This window comes from Balaenoptera musculus, chromosome 14 (genome assembly GCF_009873245.2).
Source record: "Balaenoptera musculus isolate JJ_BM4_2016_0621 chromosome 14, mBalMus1.pri.v3, whole genome shotgun sequence".
Lineage (NCBI taxonomy): Eukaryota > Metazoa > Chordata > Mammalia > Artiodactyla > Balaenopteridae > Balaenoptera > Balaenoptera musculus.
In genome coordinates this window covers 12385089-12403874 of record NC_045798.1, presented here as the reverse complement: position 1 = coordinate 12403874, position 18786 = coordinate 12385089, and the positions used below count along the sequence as shown (strand labels likewise).

The 18786-nt window shown below is 45.0% G+C and overlaps 1 protein-coding gene across 2 annotated transcripts in view; it reads right to left on the bottom strand.

The window, feature by feature from the left end:
• Window positions 1–18786, bottom strand: part of TESC (tescalcin) — a 64438-nt gene that overhangs the window by 22753 nt on the left and 22899 nt on the right. For both annotated transcript variants that reach the window (XM_036824079.1, XM_036824078.1), the window contains exon 2: window positions 14339–14408. In XM_036824079.1, coding sequence (XP_036679974.1) covers window positions 14339–14408 — 70 coding nt within the window. The remainder of the gene's footprint in view (window positions 1–14338; window positions 14409–18786) is intronic.

Below are 18786 nucleotides of genomic sequence, written 5' to 3'. Positions count from 1 at the left end.
TGAAAAATCTGAAAGCGAAATTAAGGAAACACTACCATTTACCATTGCAACAACAAGAATAAAATACCTAGGAATAAACCTACCTAGGGAGACAAAAGACCTGTATGCAGAAAACTATAAGACACTGATGAAAGAAATGAAAGATGATACCAACAGATGGAGAGATATACCATGTTCTTGGATTGGAAGAATCAATATTGTGAAAATGACTATACTACCCAGAGCAATCTACAGAGTCAATGTAATCCCTATCAAATTACCAATGGCATTTTTTACAGAACTAGAACAAAAAATCTTAAAATTTGTATGGAGACACAAAAGACCCTGAAAAGCCAAAGCAGTCTTGAGGGGGAAAAACGGAGCTGGAGGAATCAGACTCCCTCACTTCAGACTATACTACAAAGCTACAGTAATCAAGACAATATGGTCCTGGCACAAAAAACAGAAATATAGATCAATGGAACAAGATAGAAAGCTCAGAGATAAACCCACGAACCTATGGTCAACTAATCTATGACAAAGGAGGCAAGGATATACAATGGAGAAAAGACAGTCTCTTCAGTAAGTGGTGCTGGGAAAACTGGACAGCTACATCTAAAAGAATGAAATTAGAACACTCCCTAACACCATACACAAAAATAAACTCAAAATGGATTAGAGACCTAAATGTAAGACCGGACACTATAAAACTCTTAGAGGAAAACACAGGAAGAACACTCTTTGACAAAAATCACAGCAAGATCTTTTTTGATCCACCTCCTAGAGTAATGGAAATAAAAACAAAAATAAACAAATGGGACCTAATGAAACTTAAAAGCTTTTGCACAGCAAAGGAAACCATAAACAAGATGAAAAGACAACACTCAGAATGGGAGAAAATATTTGCAAACAAATCAACGGACAAAGGATTAATCTCCAAAATATATAAACAGTTCATGCAGCTCAATATTAAAAAAAACGAACAACCCAATCCAAAAATGGGCAGAAGACCTAAATAGACATGTCTCCAAAGAAGACACACAGATGGCCATGAAGCACATGAAAAGCTGCTCAACATCACTAATTATTAGAGAAATGCAAATCAAAACTACAATGAAGTATCACCTCACACCAGTTAGAATGGGCATCATCAGAAAATCTACAAACAACAAAGGCTGGAGAGGGTGTGGAGAAAAGGGAACCCTCTTGCACTGTTGGTGGGAATGTAAATTGATACAGCCACTATGGAGAACAGTATGGAGGTTCCTTAAAAAACTAAAAATAGAATTACCATATGACCCAGCAATCCCACTACTGGGCATATACCCAGAGAAAACCGTAATTCAAAAAGACACATGCACCCGAATGTTCATTGCAGCACTATTTACAATAGCCAGGTCATGGAAGCAACCTAAATGCCCATCAACAGACGAATGGATAAAGAAGTTGTGGTACATATATACAATAGAATATTACTCAGCCATAAAAAGGAACGAAATTGAGTCATTTGTTGAGACATGGATGGATCTAGAGACTGTCATACAGAGTGAAGTAAGTCAGAAAGAGAAAAACAAATATCGCATATTAATGCATGTATGCGGAACCTAGAAAAATGGTACAGATGAGCCAGTTTGCAGGGCAGAAGTTGAGACACAGATGTGGAGAATGGTCATATGGACACCAAGGGGGGAAAACTGCGGTGAGGTGGGGATGGTGGTGTGCTGAATTGGGCAACTGGGATTGACATGTATACACTGATGTGTATAAAACTGATGCCTAATAAGAACGTGGAGTATAAAAAAAAACAAACAAAACAACTAAAAAAAAAAAAAAAAAAAAGACACATGCACCCCAATATTTATTGCAGCACTATTTACAATAACCAGGTCATGGAAGCAACCTAAATGCCCATCGACAGATGAATGGATAAAGAAGATGTGGTACATATATACAATGGAATATTACTCAGCCATAAAAAGGAACGAAAATTGGGTCATTTGTAGAGACGTGGATGGATCTAGAGACTGTCATACAGAGTGAAGTAAGTCAGAAAGAGAAAAACAAATATCGTATATTAACGCATATATGTGGAACCTAGAAAATGGTACAGATGAACCAGTTTGCAGAGCAGAAATTGAGACACAGATATAGAGAACAAACGTATGGACACCAAGGGGGGAAAGCGGCAGGGGCTTGGGGGGTGGTGGTGTGATGAATTGGGCGATTGGGATTGACATGTATACACTGATCTGTATAAAATTGATGACTAATAAGAACCTGCTGTATAAAAAAATAAATAAAAGAATAAAAAAAAAAAGCAGGGAACTCTTGGCGCTTCTCAAACATGAACTTGCACACGAATCCTGGGGATCGTGGTAAAATGCAGGTTCTGATTCAATAGTCCTGTAAAGGCCAGTTTCAGTCTCATTTTCCTTCTTCCCCTCCCGCCCCCAGGTGCCCATGGGGCTGGTTGAACCAGCTCAGCCAAAGGCCTCCCTGCCACCCGTGGGAACAGCTCTGCTTCACCCTGAGCCCAGGGCTGGGGCCGGAGCTGACACACGGTGGCCAGTGGTCCAGCGATGTTGCCCCAGTGACCAGCAGACCGGGGTCTACCCAGGAGGGGTCCAGGGGCACACAGCTTCTGTGGGTTTACAACTTTCTCCCTCGAGTCCCCCTCATGTTTCCTGTGCCAGGCTGAGTACTCTGTGAGCTCAGCCATGTTTAATCACCCTCACATCCCAACAATGGGCGATGCCAATGACCCCACTATTTTACAGGCAAGAAAATGAGGCCCAGAGAGGGGAAGTGACTAAGCCATCGTCACACAGCTAGTAGAAGAGCTTTGAAGCTGGCTCTCACCACCCCATGCACTTCCTCACACTTGCTATTTCCTTCGAGTTGTAGTTTTTAATTTAAAGAGAGAGAACGAGAGAGATCTTCATGGGGCATCTGATCCCACCCAGCCCCGAGAGGCCCCATCCGGGACCCAGAAAGAGGGCAAGACAAGTGTCCAGCCCACAAAGGAAGGAAAGACTGAAAAACCACGAAGGAGGGTGGGCCGGGCACTTCCTCCTGCCTTGTGGTGTGGGTTGGTTTCCGGCGGCTCTGAGGCTCAGCTCAACTGCAAAGTTCTCTCTGCAAGTTTGGGGCGGATTCTCAGCCTGGAGCCCCGGCCTCCCTGCTCTCTGCTGGTCCAGGGCTTCCCACATCAAGGAAAGCCACGGGGCTCTCTCCTCTGCAGGCCGCATGCCCTACACTCCCGGACCCCCTCCCTGCACTCAGTGTTGAGCTTGTGATGGTTAAACAGCGGGGAAACTGGGGGCCCACAGGGGCTCAGGAAGGAAGGAGCACGTCTCACCTAGCACGTGTCTTGCCAGGCAGTGCCGAGCCGCTCAAAGTGCAGTGTCTGGACCAGTAGTGGCAGCGGCACCCGGGAGCTTGCGAGAAATGGAGGGTCTTGGCTGGGCCCAACCAGCTGACTCAGAACCTGCATTTCACCTCGATCCCCAGGAGCTGTACGCGAGTTTGTGTTTGAGAAGCTCTGAGAATTCCCTACTTGCACCAGGCGGTTCTGCCATCCACATGCCTTTGCACAACAGATTCCGGCAGGAAAGCCCCGGTCCCCCCGCCCCCGGACAAATGTCTCTTCCAGAAGCTGAAGCAGCATCAGCGATGTGATTCCTCCCTGCACGCGCTTCCCGCCCTGCCCCCCACCGCTGCTCCATGCTCGGCCTGGCCGCACCCCAATACCGGTCACGTATTCAGTACAGGGGGAGCGACAGGTATTGCAGCACCTTCCAGGTGGCAGACCCTGTCCTGCGTGCTGGCTTCAGCAGCGATGGGACAGACATGATCCCTCCTGGGGTTCCAGTGGGGGAAATGATAGAGACAGAAAATGGAGGGACTTCCCCGGCGGTCCAGGGGTTAAGACTCTGCCTTCCAGTACAGGAGGCGTGGGTTCCGTCCCCGGTTGGGGAACTCAGATCCCACATGCCGTGGGGTGCGGCCAAAAACTTAAAAAAGAAAAAGAAAATGACACTTAAGAGTTAATGGTATCAAAGTCACATTGGCTAAAGAAGGAAAACAACACACTTTTGAAAAAAAAAGAAAACAGAAAAGAAAACGGAGCATCTCAGGCAGTGAGAAGCGCTTCGCAGACACACCGAGCACACTGGGGATGGATGAGACCGCAGGCAGCTGGTGCAAGTCTCCGTGGGCTGGTCCGGGAAAGGCCTCACGGTGAAGGTGACATGTTAGCACAGACCCGCAGGAGGCGAGTGCTCAACCCCAGGGGACACCTGGCAACGTCTGGAGACATTTCTGGCTGTCACACTGGGAAAAGGTGCTACAGGCAGCCAGGGATGTGGCTCAACATCCTACAACATACATGACAGCCCCCCCCCCGACAAGAATGATCCAGCTCCAAGCGCCAGTGGAAAGCCTACTCTGGGGAAAAGCATTTTAGAAAGAAGGACCGGTGCGTGTTAGAGCCCTGAGGCAGGGACAGTAAGAACGTCCACGCGGCTGGAACAGAAGGAGTAAAAGGCAGATGGTCAGGAGATCGGAGGGGTGGTGGGCACAGGGATCTGCAGGACACGCACTGACCAGGCGGCTCTGACTTTATTCTCCTCGGTGAGATGGAACATTCTTAGCAGAGAAGTGCCATTTTCGGAGTCCACCCCCACCATGCATCACTGTGGGTCTATATGAGGGCGGGGCAGGGAGAACAGGAGCAGGAGGTCTTGGGGGGGGTGTGGCTGCTACGATAACCCAGGTGAGAGAGGATGGCAGCCTGGATGGGAGGTCTGGGGTGAGGGGCGACAGGGGGCTTTGCCCTGGGACGCGTTAAGCGTGAGATGCCTTCGGGACATCAAGGGGACGGGCAGGGGCTAGGCGAGTCTGGAATTCAGAGGAGATGGCCCAGCCGGAGATACAAATTAGGCAGTTAATATCCAGGTGGTATTCTGAGCCAGCACTGAGTCTTTTATTTCGAGTCCTTCCTACGGCCAAGACGGGCCTCCGTGATCTGCCCCCAACTCTCCAGTCCCCTCCTCACTCGGGCTGACGGAGCTCGGTCCCACCTCCGCCCGCAGCATCCTTCCCTCTTCCCTCCACACACCGGCCCCTTCTCTCCATGCTGCTCTCAGCCTCAGGGTGGCCACCTCAGAGGGGCCTTCACCGACCACCTGTCCCAAGGTCCTTCTCCACATGGTGGTCCCAAGGGATGCACCCTCTCTGCCCCGTTTCCCTCGTCACTGTATATAATGAGCTGGCTTATACGCTAGTTACCTCGCTCACACTCACACGCACACACCTGAACAGAAGCCCCCCCCCCCGCCGAGGGGCAGAGGGAGCCTCACTTCTCATTCGGTCTCCTCGGCACTGGAACCCGCCAAGGAAGGTCCTAACACCCGCTTTTGTAAAAGGACTGAGTCAAGTATTAATCGTCCTGGGAAAAGAATCTGTTAAAAAAAATTTTTTTATGTGAGTCCCCTAAATCTAGGACCATTTAGGAAGCTTCTTCCTGCTCTGGGGGACACCTGGGCACCCTTTCACACCAAACTGGTGCCTTCATGGGTCCCCTTCTCACATCTGACCTCACACGGTCACCTGAGCAGGTGTGAGAGCCCCGGGGCCACTCATACCTGCTGTTTCCTGGGCAGTTTTACAAGTAACTGCGGGTTTTTCTTTTTAAGTGAATGTGTATCATGCTAGCTGAGGCTTTAAAGGGAATCCTGGTAAACTCCTGGAATACGTTAAATACTGACAGTGAAATAGCCTCAGCATCTAGGTGGGGCCTCAATTCTTTCACTGTTGTGAGTACTTCTTAAAAAAAGAAAAAGTAAATCCTTAGTTATTTGACAGGTTAAAAAACAAAGCGACTGGGTTAAAAAGTGACTTCATTTGGGGAAAAGCGATGTGATCACAGTGGTTCAGGGCTCTGGCTATTCCAACAGCCGGCCCTGCTGTGGGACCTTAACCTTCTTAGCCTCAGTTTCTTGATCTGACAAATGGGGTAATGGTGTGAACTTCAGAGGGTCCCCGAGACCCTCAAGACCACACAGCTAACAGCTAACCTCTCACTGGATAAAGCCATGAGAGGCACGGCCGAGGGATGCAAAACAAGCCCTGGAGTTAGGACTTTTGCTAACGTCTGGCCCATCAGAATGCTGCTTGGCGCTTTGGTGGCGCTGGACAGTGGGCAACTGCATCCTTTTTCTTCCCTGTGTACATCTGTGGTTGCGTTCATCCTGGGAATCACTCCACATGTGGTGGCTTGATGCAGCTAAAAATATTTTTGTAATGCAGCTCTATCTAATCAGGCACCCTCCTGGCCCCCATCACTAGATTTGAAGGATTCCATCGCATCTATTTCTGGGGGTTGGTGAGCCTGCCAGAGCACTATCAGGAAGTCAAAGGCTGCTGTTTAAAACATTTGATGCTTAAGGGACCCCACTAAAGAAAGAAAAAGTTCAAGAAGCCATTATTGTATTTTCTTCACTGTCTAAAATCAGCATTGTTTAACGAGCTTATTTATGGAAGGTCTTCCCTGTTAGAAGAAAAGCTTTTGAGGACAGAAGTCTCTGCATATTAGGCGCTCAATTAATGAGTCAGATGAACATTTTCTATCCAAGCATTTTTCATCAAGAGGCCTCAGAACAGAGTGCTTTGTGATCAGGGTGGATTCAGGTTTGGGGGGTCCAGAAACACATATAATCTGCGGGGGCCCTCTTAAAGAAAAAGAATTCAGCATTAGGAATTCTTTAAAAAGTCAGTTGCTGGGCCTTGTAAGGAACCCATACAGAGTGGGGCCCTGAGCGCTGGCTTTGAAAGCCTCAGGGTAAACTCACCTCTGGATGTCCTTACATGATTTTTCAGAAAAAGAGGGGACATGACCAGATATGGGTAGGAAGTGGTGGGTTAAAATTAAAAACAATTTTCGCAATTTTTACCCCATAGGATTTTTTTAAAAGCTATATTCAACTTATTAAAGTCATACATTCAGAAACCTGGGCTTCCCTGGTGGCACAGTAGTTGAGAATCCGCCTGCCAATCCAGGGGACACAGGTTCGAGCCCTGGTCCGGGAAGATCCAACATGCCACGGAGCAACTAAGTCCGTGCGCCACAACTACTGAGCCTGTGCTCTAGAGCCCGTGAGCCACAACTACTGAGCCCGCGTGCCACAACTACTGAAGCCCATGTGCCTAGAGCCCATGCTCCGCAACAAGAGAGGCCACTGCAGTGAGAAGCCCGCATACTGCAACGAAGAGTAGCCCCCACTCGCCGCAAATGGAGAAAGCCCAAGCGCAGCAACGAAGACCCAATGCAGCCAAAAATAAATAAATTTATAAAAAATAAACAAATAAATTCAGAAACCCAATTCTTCATTAAGCTTTTAAACGCAACGTACAAGTCCTACTAGCCTATGTATAAATGCTGCAGGTGTCAATGGTCACTTTTTTTTTTTTTTTTTTCCAATGGTCACTTTTAAGGAGCTTTCTGCACTGGAAGTATTCCGAAGTCCCCCCATGGGTCCCTAGTAAGCTCTCAGGCACCTTTGTTCTCTGAGAGGGAGGGGGCAGAGGGGCCACATCCCACACCCCTCCCAGACTGGGGTACTGGGGGCCTTGCTCAGGGGACCCCAGTCAACGACTTTCACAAATCTTGACACTAAAGAAACAAAGCTCTTTTCTATGCTCCAAAACCCCAGCGTGGCCCAGGGCCTCCTGGATGTTCCCCTGGACATGCCCAGGGATCAGAGAGGTTGAAGGCCCAGCCTGGGGTCACACAGGAATCCCTTTGCAGAATGGGGACCATATCACAGTCCAGGGCCGCTCATCCCTTCTGCCCGGGGAGAACATGCAGGAAAGCCTAGGAGGACTGGAAAAACTGCCCCATCGCCCTTCTCCAGGCCCTGGAGGGTGGATTAGGATTAGGCAAAGCAGTTCCAGGGGACTGGGAAGAGGTCCTTCCTGCAGGCCTGTTTGCATAAGCGCTGCAGTCGAGTGGTGTTACCTCCTTCCTGCACGCTGGGCCGGGCTATCACTGTGTATAGCTGACACTACCCACCCAGCAGAGACTGCAGACACTGCAGCAGGCGCTGTGGTGTTGGGAATGATACCCCCCCATCCCAGGATGGTAAGGGCGGAGGGTCCTCAGAGAGCAGAGCAGGGAGACGGAGGCCCTCACGGGACACTCGCAAGTCAAAGCCATGCCCCCAGCTTCCTTACAGAGGGATTTCAGCACCGGGTTCAAATCAGCTCCTCCACTTACGAGCTGTGTGACCAGGAGCCAGGTACGTGACCTGCCCGAGCCTTACTTTCACATGTGTCAAACGGGGAGAATAGGTGTTCCTACCACTAACTGTGGGGTTGTATAAGGCGGAAGTAGCAGGCTGTGCAGCACAAAACATGCTGAAACAATAGCTTCTACCTGTGAACAGTCCCCATGTGCCAGGCCCCCAGATAAATTATTTTACCAGGAATATATAAACCCTGTGAGGGAAAGACTACTAGTAACAACAGGTCTCATCTATACCATGCTCGATGGATTATAGAGAACTCTTCTAGTCAATATGCTCACACTCACTTGTTCCTCACTTCTTTGCTCTCTCATTCATTCATTCATTCAATCAATCGATCAACTACTCCCAGAGCATCCACCCTGTTACAAGCCCTGGACTCAGCACCAGAGCCAGGGGAAGAGACCCAGTTCCTGCCCCGCAAGGGGCCGATAGTCTGTTGCAGGGGATGGGTGGCAGGAAGGGGGGCAGTTACAACCCTGTGCTGTAAATGTTGGGCTGGGGCACCCCCAGGAGGAATCTGTGGGGGTTAGGCGGTAGGAGGGTGTCTTGGAGGAGGTGGTGTCCACACTGAGACCTCAGCAAAGCAAAACCCAGCAGCTGAAGACCCTGGTGGACCCCAGCTAAAGAGCATGGACATGACGTTGACTGGGGAGCCCCCGAGGGCTCGGGAGCAGGGGCTGCTCACTGGGTCCAGGTAGATATAATCAGGGCTTGCTTGAGGGCAGGGGTGGAAAGGGCAATGCATATGGTGCTCCCAGGGGTGGGTGTGCAGGAGATACGTAAGTGGGATGCAGGGTGGCGGGCAGAGTCACCAGCTCAAACCTTCCCAAGTCCTGGCTTGACCTACGAGGCATGGGAAATAGGAGGCTGCACATGGACCACTCAGCACCTGGGGTGGATAGCACCACCTATCCAAGCCTGGAGGGCAAACAGGGTGCCATCCCCAGATTCTAGGCACCTCACCAAGACTGCCCATGACAGTTAAAAATTCAGAGTCCCAGGCACCACTACGGTCCTGTGAGTCAAAACCTGTGTTTTAGCAAGATACCCGGGTGATTTGCATGTACACTCATGCTGGGAAAGAACCAGTGTTGACTATTCACAATAGCAAGACATGGAAACAGCCTAAATGTCCATCAACAGATGAATGGATAAGGAAGATGTAGAACATATACACAATGGAATACTACTCAACCATAAAAATGAATGAAATAATGCCATTTGCAGCAGCATGGGTGGACCTAGAGATTATCATATTAAGTGAAGTAAGTCAGAAAAAGTCAAATACCATATGATATCACTTATATGTGGAATCTAAAACATGACACAAATATACTTATCTATGAAACAGAAACAGACACACAGACATAGAGCGCAGACTCGTGGTTGCCAAGGGGGAGGGGGTTGGGAGAGGGAGGGATTGGGAGTTTGGGGTTAGCACATGCAAACTATTATATACAGAATGATTGGAAGGGAAGAGGTAAAGTTGTCACTATATGCAGATGACATGATACTATACATAGAAAACCCTAAGGACTCCACACAAAAACTAGTAGATCTGATAAATGAATTCAGCAAACTAGCAGGATACAAGATTAACATTCAGAAATCAGTTGCATTTCTTTACACTAACAATGAACTATCATTAGAAAGGGAATGTAAAAAAATAATACCTTTTAAAATCACACCAAAAACAACAAACAAACAAAAAAAACCTAGGAATAAACCTGACCAAGGAGGTGGAAAGACTTATACGCTGAGAACTATAAAACATTAATAAAAGAAATTAAAGAAGATTCAAAGAAATGGAAAGATAGTCCATGCTCTTGGAGTGGAAGGATTAATATTGTTAAAACACCAATACTACCCAAAACAATCTACAAGTTTAATGTAATCCCTATCAAATTACCCATGACATTTTTCACAGAACTAGAATAATCCAAAAATTTACTTGGAACCATAAAAGACACAGAATTGCCAAAGCAATCCTGAGAGGAAAAAAAAAAAACAAAAACAGGAGGCATAACTCTCCCAGACTTCAGACAATACTACAAAGCTACAGTAATCAAAACAGTGTGATATTGATACAAAAACAGACAAAAGGATCAACAGAACAGAATAGAGAATCAGAAATAAACCCACACGCTTATGGTCAATTAATCTTCAACAAAGGAGGCAAGAATATAAAATGGGAAAAAGTCTCTTCAGCAAGTGGTGCTGGGAAAGTTGGACAGCTGCATGTAAATCAATGAAGTTAGAACACACCCTCACACCATGCACAAAAATAAACTAAAAAATGGCCTGAAGACTTAAACATAAGACATGACACCATAAGACTAGAAGAGAGCATAGGCAAAACATTCTCTGACATAAATCATACCAATGTTTTCTTAGGTCAGTCTCCCAATGCAATAGAAATAAAACAAAAATAAACAAATAGGAACTAATCAAACTTACAAGCTTTTGCACAGCAAAGAAAACCATTTTAAAAAAATGAAAAGACAACCTACGGAATGGGAGAAAATACTTGCAAATGATGTGACCGACAAGGGCTTAATCTCCAAAATATACAAACAGCTCAAACAACTCAACAACAAAAAACCAAACAACCCAATCCAAAAATGGGCAGAAGACCTAAATAGACATTTCCCCAAAGAAGACATACACATGGCTAGTAGTTACATGAAAAGCTGCTCAACATCACTAATTATTAGAGAATGCAAATCAAAACTACAATGAGGTATCACCTCACACCAGTTAGAATGGGCATCATCAGAAAATCTACAGACAACAAATGCTAGAGAGGGTGTGGAGAAAAGGAAACCCTCCTACACTGTTGGCAGGAATGTAAGTTGGTGCAGCCACTATGGAAAACAGTATGGAGGTTCCTCAGAAAACTAAAAACAATTACGATATGATCCAGCAATCCCACTACTGGGCATATACCTGGACAAAACTATAATTCAAAAAGATACATACACCCCTATGTTCATAGCAGCACTGTTCACAATAGCCAAGACATGGAAACAACCGAAATGTCCATCAACAGATGAATGGATAAAGAAGATGTGGTACATATATACACTGGGATATTACTCAGCCATAAAAAAGAATGAAATGATGCCATTTGCAGCAACATGGATGGACCTAGAGATTACCATACTAAGTGAAGTCAGTCAGAAAGAGAAAGACAAATACCATACGATATCACTTATATGTGGAATCTAAAATATGGCACAAATGAACCTATCTACAAAACAGAAACTGACTCACAGACATAGAGAACAGACTTGTGGTTGCCAAGGGAGACGGAAGGATTGGGAGTTTGGGGTTAGCAGATGCAAACTAGCATATACAGGATGGATAAACAACAAGATCCTACTGTATAGCACAGGGAACTATATCCAATCTCCTGGGATAAACCATAATGGAAAAGAATATGAAAAAGAATGTAGGGACTTTCCTGGTGGCGCAGTGGTTAAGACTCCGCAATCCCAATGCAGTGGGCCGGGTTTGATCCTGGTCAGGGAACTAGATCCCACATATATGCCTCAACTAGGAGTTCGCATGCCACAGCTAAGGAGCCCATGGGCCGCAACTACGGAGCCCTTCTGTGCAACCAAATAATAAAATAAAATTTAAAAAAAGATTAATCAGAAAATAACTTAAAAAAAAACTGTATATATGTGTATAATTGAGTCACTTTGCCATACAGCAGAAATTAACACAACTTTGTAAACCAACTATACTTCAATTAAAAAAATAATGGATAAACAATAAGGTCCTACTGTATAGCACAGGGAACTATATTCAGTACCCTGTAATAAACCATAATGAAAAAGAATATATATATGTACAGCTGAATCACTTTGCTGTACAGCAGAAATTAACAGAACATTGTAAAACAACTATACTTCAATAAAATTAAGAAAAAGAAAAAAAAAGAACCAGTGTAGAGCTCAACGTTTCCGTACATCCTTGCAAAGGCCCATGAGGGGCCCCCTGGACAACACAGTCAGGGCTCCAATGCTGGAATCTCAAAGTGGGAGGGGCCTCCACCAGCACTGCCACCTCCTGCTCACACAGCACCTGTGCTCCCCACCTCCACTCCAGCCCTATAATCAACGGCCGCTGCTTGGACATCTCAAGGTGGGTCCTCATGACCTCACCAACAGTCGAGTGATGACAGTCCTGTTTGCCAAATGCCAAGGAACCCAGCTCAGAGCAGAAGCATCCTGCGTCTGCTCATCTTTAATGCTCAAATCAAATCCCAAATGACCACATTCACTTTATGGAGGAGACAGTCTCAGAGAAACAGAACAATTAACCCAAAGTCACGCAGCCAGGGATATGGATGATCCAAATATGATACGTTTCCCAAGTCTGGGTTTTGCCTCTGCTTCCCCCAAGTCTGAAAACACATGTGGAATTTGAACCTGAGACCTCTCACCAAGCCAAGACCCATGGACCCCAGACCCATAACAATGTGAAGCCCAAGGCAGCTTATGATAGGGCTGGGGGCACAGCTTGGTGGAAAATTATCTTGAGAAATGGGGCCCCGCCTTCACACACCCCCAATTGTGAGCTGCATGGTGGTCCCGCCTGCCAGCACAGATATTGCCCACCTGGCACAGAGCATGTGCCCATGAATTTCTAAAGGAATGAAGGCTGCCCTTGACATCTCCATGTTCCAAAATCTAGGTGCACATGTGTCACCTCCCCTGAGACCTGCACCCATTCCTCAGCCCCTGGTCCAAGGAAGCCCTGGGAAATCACTCCACCCTCCGCCCCTGCCCTTGGCAGATGACCCAGCCCTGCTCACTCACAGCTCTGGGAAAAAACAATTCGCATTTCCAACCCCTGGCTATGATGATTGGCTCAGCGCTGGGCATGTGACCCCATCAGAGCCAATGAGAAGCCAGAGGAACTTTTGCTGGGCTCTTCACTGGGCTTAGTGAGTGAGATGTGTAGAATTCAAGAAGTCAGTCCTGATTTAATTTACTCCCGCCCTGGATATAATCAAACTGAGACCAGAGGCCATCAGAACCTTGAGACCACCAGACTCTGAGCTCTGGAAATGGATGCTCTGAGAATATAATGCACTGGATTAACAACATGCCTTTGTTTAGACAGACGAGAGAAAGTGGATAGTATTTACATGCTGCTTTCCATAAAAACTTAAATTTTAAGTCCATTTACTAAGAAAAAAACATGTTTTCCTGGACTATTTAAAGGTTTATTTTAAAGTTCCAAAGACTGTAACCTTGCGACTCTGAATGTCTATTTTAGGAAACTACATCTGTTAGAAAGTTTGTGGTAGAACGGTATTCATTTGACGTTGGAAACTGCTTGCTTTAGTTCAACTCGAAGCTTCCTCACCAACTTTGTGCTCAACTCATTGACTAGGTCTTCTCACTAACTTAGTTCTAAATAACAACCACCACCTAAGACTGAACACACTCTCGTAGAAGAAGGCAAACAGTCCAAGGCGTTCCTCCTCACAAAGAAGTAACCCGCCCAGCTTCTACAAGATTCACATTAAATAACGCAATGTGAAATGGTGATTTTCCCTGACAGAAATCTGAGGCTGCCGCCCACCATCTTGCCTGAGGCTGGAACTACCAACCAGAGGAAGCAGAGTCAAGAGCCGGGGCCTCGTGACAGCATTCAAGCCCCTGAATTGAGCCGCACCACAACCGACTCATCTTTGGGGTGCCCAGCGCTGGGTATGATCCTGGCACTCAACAGGCCCGTCACGTGTGTCTGGGGTTCCAGGGTAGGGGTGGCTGACCAGCTCTTTGTCCCCGCCCCTTGTTTTCACTCCAGTTATAACTTTCTGATCCCAGTAGAAACAGATGAGATTCTTTTCCTCCCGGCTGAGGACATCTTGTCTATAAGGAACCGAAAGCATTATGACAACTACAGCTTTGTCTCAGGAAATGGGGCTACCCAGGGGCTCTGGCAGAGCCAGCCAGCACTCGGGAATAAACGGAAAGGGACATCCCCAAGGGTCACGGCCCTGTCCGACACCCAAACCCAGCTGCTGATCTTACCGAATGGTGGGCTGGTCTCCACTCAGGTGCTTAAATCTCCGGTGGAGCTGCTCGATCTGGTCAGATGAGACTAAGAAGTAGGAGAGAAAAAAGAAAAAAGAAAAGTGAGAAAGGCATCATTGACCTCTGAACTCGGAGCTACAGGAGGGGGGCTGGAGCCTCACTCTCACCCTCACCCTCCTGTTCCATTCATTCTCTCGCCACCTCCTACCAAGGCAAGACGAAGCTCAGGATGAAGAAGCAGAGAACGGGTTTGCCATTCCTCCTGGTAACACAGCTCTGGGGTTATTATCATTAGCTCTGCCCCCTTAGCAATAAGACAATTACTACTAATAACAGCTCCTGGGACAGGACAAACGTGAACCAGGTCACCCTCTCTTTCCTCAGCTCATTAAAGAGATGGTATCTGCTTCTCTGACTTCCTCCCCTCCCACTCCTAGAGATGGGCATTTTCCCCACTGAAAAAGGGGCTTCGTGTGTCACATTAAAAGAGACAGAGGAGGAGGGAAGGGGGAACGTGGTTCAGGCTGGTGCCAAAAGTGATTTGGGAGACCCGTAGTAAGAAGTGTACAGAGAATCTGGTAAAGCAAGAGAAGTGGAAGGAAAAGAAATAGAATTTTGATCATTGCTGTTGTGGGCAATGTATTTAGATAACCTCAATTGTTTCATTTTCTTCCTTCCAGTTTGATTGAGATATAATTGATGTACAGCACTGTATAAGTTTAAGGTATACTGCATAATGATTTGAGTCACATACATCGTGAAACGATGACCACAGTAAGTTTAGTGAATGTCCATCATCTCATATGGAAAATTTAATAAATCACTGAAGAAATCAAAGAGGAACCAAAAAAATACCCAGAGGCAAATGACAATGAAAACACAATGATCCAAAACCTATGGGATGCAACAAAAGCAGCTCTAAGAGGGAAGTTTATAGCAATACAATCTTACCTCAGGAAACAAGAAAAATCTCAAATAAACAACCTAACCTTACACCTAAAGCAACAAGAGAAAGAAAAACAAATAGAATCCAATGTTAGTAGAACGAAAAAAGTCATAAAGATCAGAGCAGAAATAAATGAAATACAGACGAAGAAAACAACAGAAAAGATCAATGAAACTAAAAGCTGGTTCTTTGAAAAGATAAACAGAATTGATAAACCTTTAGCCAAACTCATCAAGAAAAAAAGGGAGAAGACTCTAATGAATCAAATTCGAAATGAAAAAAGGAAAAGTTACAACAGTCACCACAGAAATATAAAGGATCATAAGAGACTACTACAAACAACTATACGTCAATAAAATGGACAACCTAGGAGAAATGGACAAATTCTTAGAAAGGTACAACCTTCCAAGACTGAACCAGGAAGAAACAGAAAATATGAACAGACCAATCACAAGTACTGAAATTGAAACAGTGATTAAAAAACTTCCAACAAACAAAAGTCCAGGACCAGATGGCTTCACAGGTGAATTCTATCAAACATTTAGAGAAGAGTTAACACCTATCCTTCTTAAACTCTTCCAAAAAATTGCAGAGGAAGGAACACTTTCAAACTCATTCTATGAGGCCACCATCACCCTGATATGAAAACCAGACAAAGATACCACACAAAAGAAGAAAATTACAGACCAATAAAACTGATCAACACAGATGCAAAAATCCTCAACAAAATACTAGCAAACCGAATCCAACAATACATTAAAAGGATCATACACCATGATCAAGTGGGATTTATCCCAGGGATGCAAGGATTCTTCAGTATCTGCAAATCAATCGGTGTGATAAACCACAGTAACAAACTGAAGAATAGAAACCATATAATCATCTCAATAGACGCAGGAAAAGCTTTTGATAAAATTCAACACCCCTTTATGATAAAAACTCTCCAGAAAGTGGGTATAGAGAGAACTTACCTCAAAATAATAAACGCCATATATGACAAACCCACAGCTAACATTATTCTCAATGGTGAAAAGCTGAAAGTATTCCCTCTAAGATCAGGAACAAGACAAGGATGTCCAATGTCACCACTTATATGCAACACAGTTTTGGAAGTTCTAGCCATGGCAAACAGAGAAGAAGAAGAAACAAAAGGAACCCAAACTGGAAAAGAAGTAAAACTGTCACTGTTTGCAGATAACATGATACTATACATAGAAAATCCTAAAGATGCTACCAGGAGACTACTAGAGCTCATCAATGAATTCAGTAAAGTTGCAGGATACAAAATTAATACACAGAAATCTCTTCATTTCTATACACTAACAACGAAAGATCAGAAAGAGAAATCAAGGAAATAATCCCATTTACCATCGCAGCAAAAAGAATAAAACACCTAGGAATAAACCTACCTAAGGAGGCAAAAGACTTGTACTCAGGAAACTATAAGATATGATGAAAGAAATAAAAGATACAAACAGGTGGAGACATATACCACGTTACTGAATTGGAAGAATCAATATCGTCAAAAAGACTATACTACCCAAGGCAATCTACAGATTCAATGCAATCCCTATCAAGTTACCAATGGCGTTTTTCACAGAACTAGAAAAAAAAATTTTTTTAATTTGTATGGAAATACAAAAGACCCCGAATAGCCAAAGCAATCCTGAAAAAGAAAAATGGAGCTGGAGGAATCAGGCTTCCTGACTTCAGACTATATTACAAAGCTATAGTAATTGACACAGTATGGTACTGGCACAAAAACAGAACTATAGATCAATGGAACAGGATAGAAAGCCCAGAAATAAACCCACAAAGCTATGGTCAATAAATCTATCACAAAGGAGGCAAGAATATACAATGGAGAAAAGACAGTCTCTTCAATAAGTGGTGCTGGGGAAAACTGGACAGCTACATGTAAAAGAATGAAATTAGAACATTATCTAACATCACACACAAAAATAAACAAAATGGATTAATGGGGACTACCCTGGTGATGCAGTGGTTAAGAATCTGCCTGCTAATGAGGATTTGAGCCCTGGTCCAGGAAGATCCCACACGCCGTGGAGCAACTAAGCCCGTGCGCCACAACTACTGAGCCTGCGTGCCTAGAGCCCGTGCTCTGCAACAAGAGAAGCCACTGCAATGAGAAGCCCGTGCCCCACAACAAACAGTAGCCCCCGCTCGTTGCAACTAGAGAAAGCCCGTGCGCAGCAACGAAGACCCAATGCAGCCAAATAAATAAATAAATTTTAAAAAATGGATTAATGACCTAAATGTAAGGCCAGACCTATAAAACTCTTAGAGGAAAACATAGGCAGAACACTCTCTGACATAAATCACGGCAATATCTTCTTTGATTCACCTCCTAGAGTAATAAAAATAAAAACAAAAATAAACAAATGAGACCAAATTAAACTTAAAAGCTTCTGCACAGCAAAGAAAACCATAAACAAAACAAAAAGACAACCCACAGAATGGCAGAAAATGTTTGCAGATGAAGCAATCAACAAGGGATTGATTAATCTCCAAAATATACAAACAGCTCATGCAGCTCTTATATCAAAAAACAAACAACCCAATCAAAAAATGGGCAGAAGATCTAAGTAGACATTTCTCCGAAGAAGACATACAGTTGGCCTAAAGCACATGAAAACATGCTCAACATCACTAATTATCAGGAATGCAAATCAAAACTACAGTGAGGTATCACCTCACACCAGTCAGAATGGCCATCATCAAAAAGTCTACAAACAATAAATAAATGCTGGAGAGGGTGTGGAGAAAAGGGAACTCTCCTACACTGTCAGTGGGAATGTAAATTGGTACAGCCGCTATAGAGAACAGTATGGAGGTTCCTTAAAAAGCTAAAAACAGAACTACCATATGATCTAGCAATCCCACTCCTGGGCACATATCTGGAGAAAACTATAATTTAAAAAGATACATGCACCTCAATGTTCACTGCAGCACTATTACAATAGCCAGGACATGGAAGCAACCTAAATGTCCACTGACAGAGGAATGGATAAAGAAAATGTGGCACATATATACAATGGAATATTACTTAGCCATAAAAAAGAAGAAAATCATGCCATTTGCAGCAACATGGATGCAACCAGAAATTATCATACTAAGTGAAGTCAGACAAAGACAAATATCATATCACTCATATGCGGAATCTAATTTTTAAAAATGATACAAATGGGGGCTTCCCTGGTGGCGCAGTGGTTGAGAATCTGCCTGCTAATGCAGGGGACACGGGTTCGAGCCCTGGTCTGGGAAGATCCCACATGCCACGGAGCAACTAGGCCCGTGAGCCACAACTACTGAGCCTGCGCGTCTGGAGCCTGTGCTCCACAACAAGAGAGGCCGCGATAGTGAGAGGCCCGCGCACTGCGATGAAGAGTGGCCCCCGCTTGCCACAACTAGAGAAAGCCCTCGCACAGAAACGAAGACCCAACACAGCCAAAAATAAATAAATAAATAAAATTAAAAA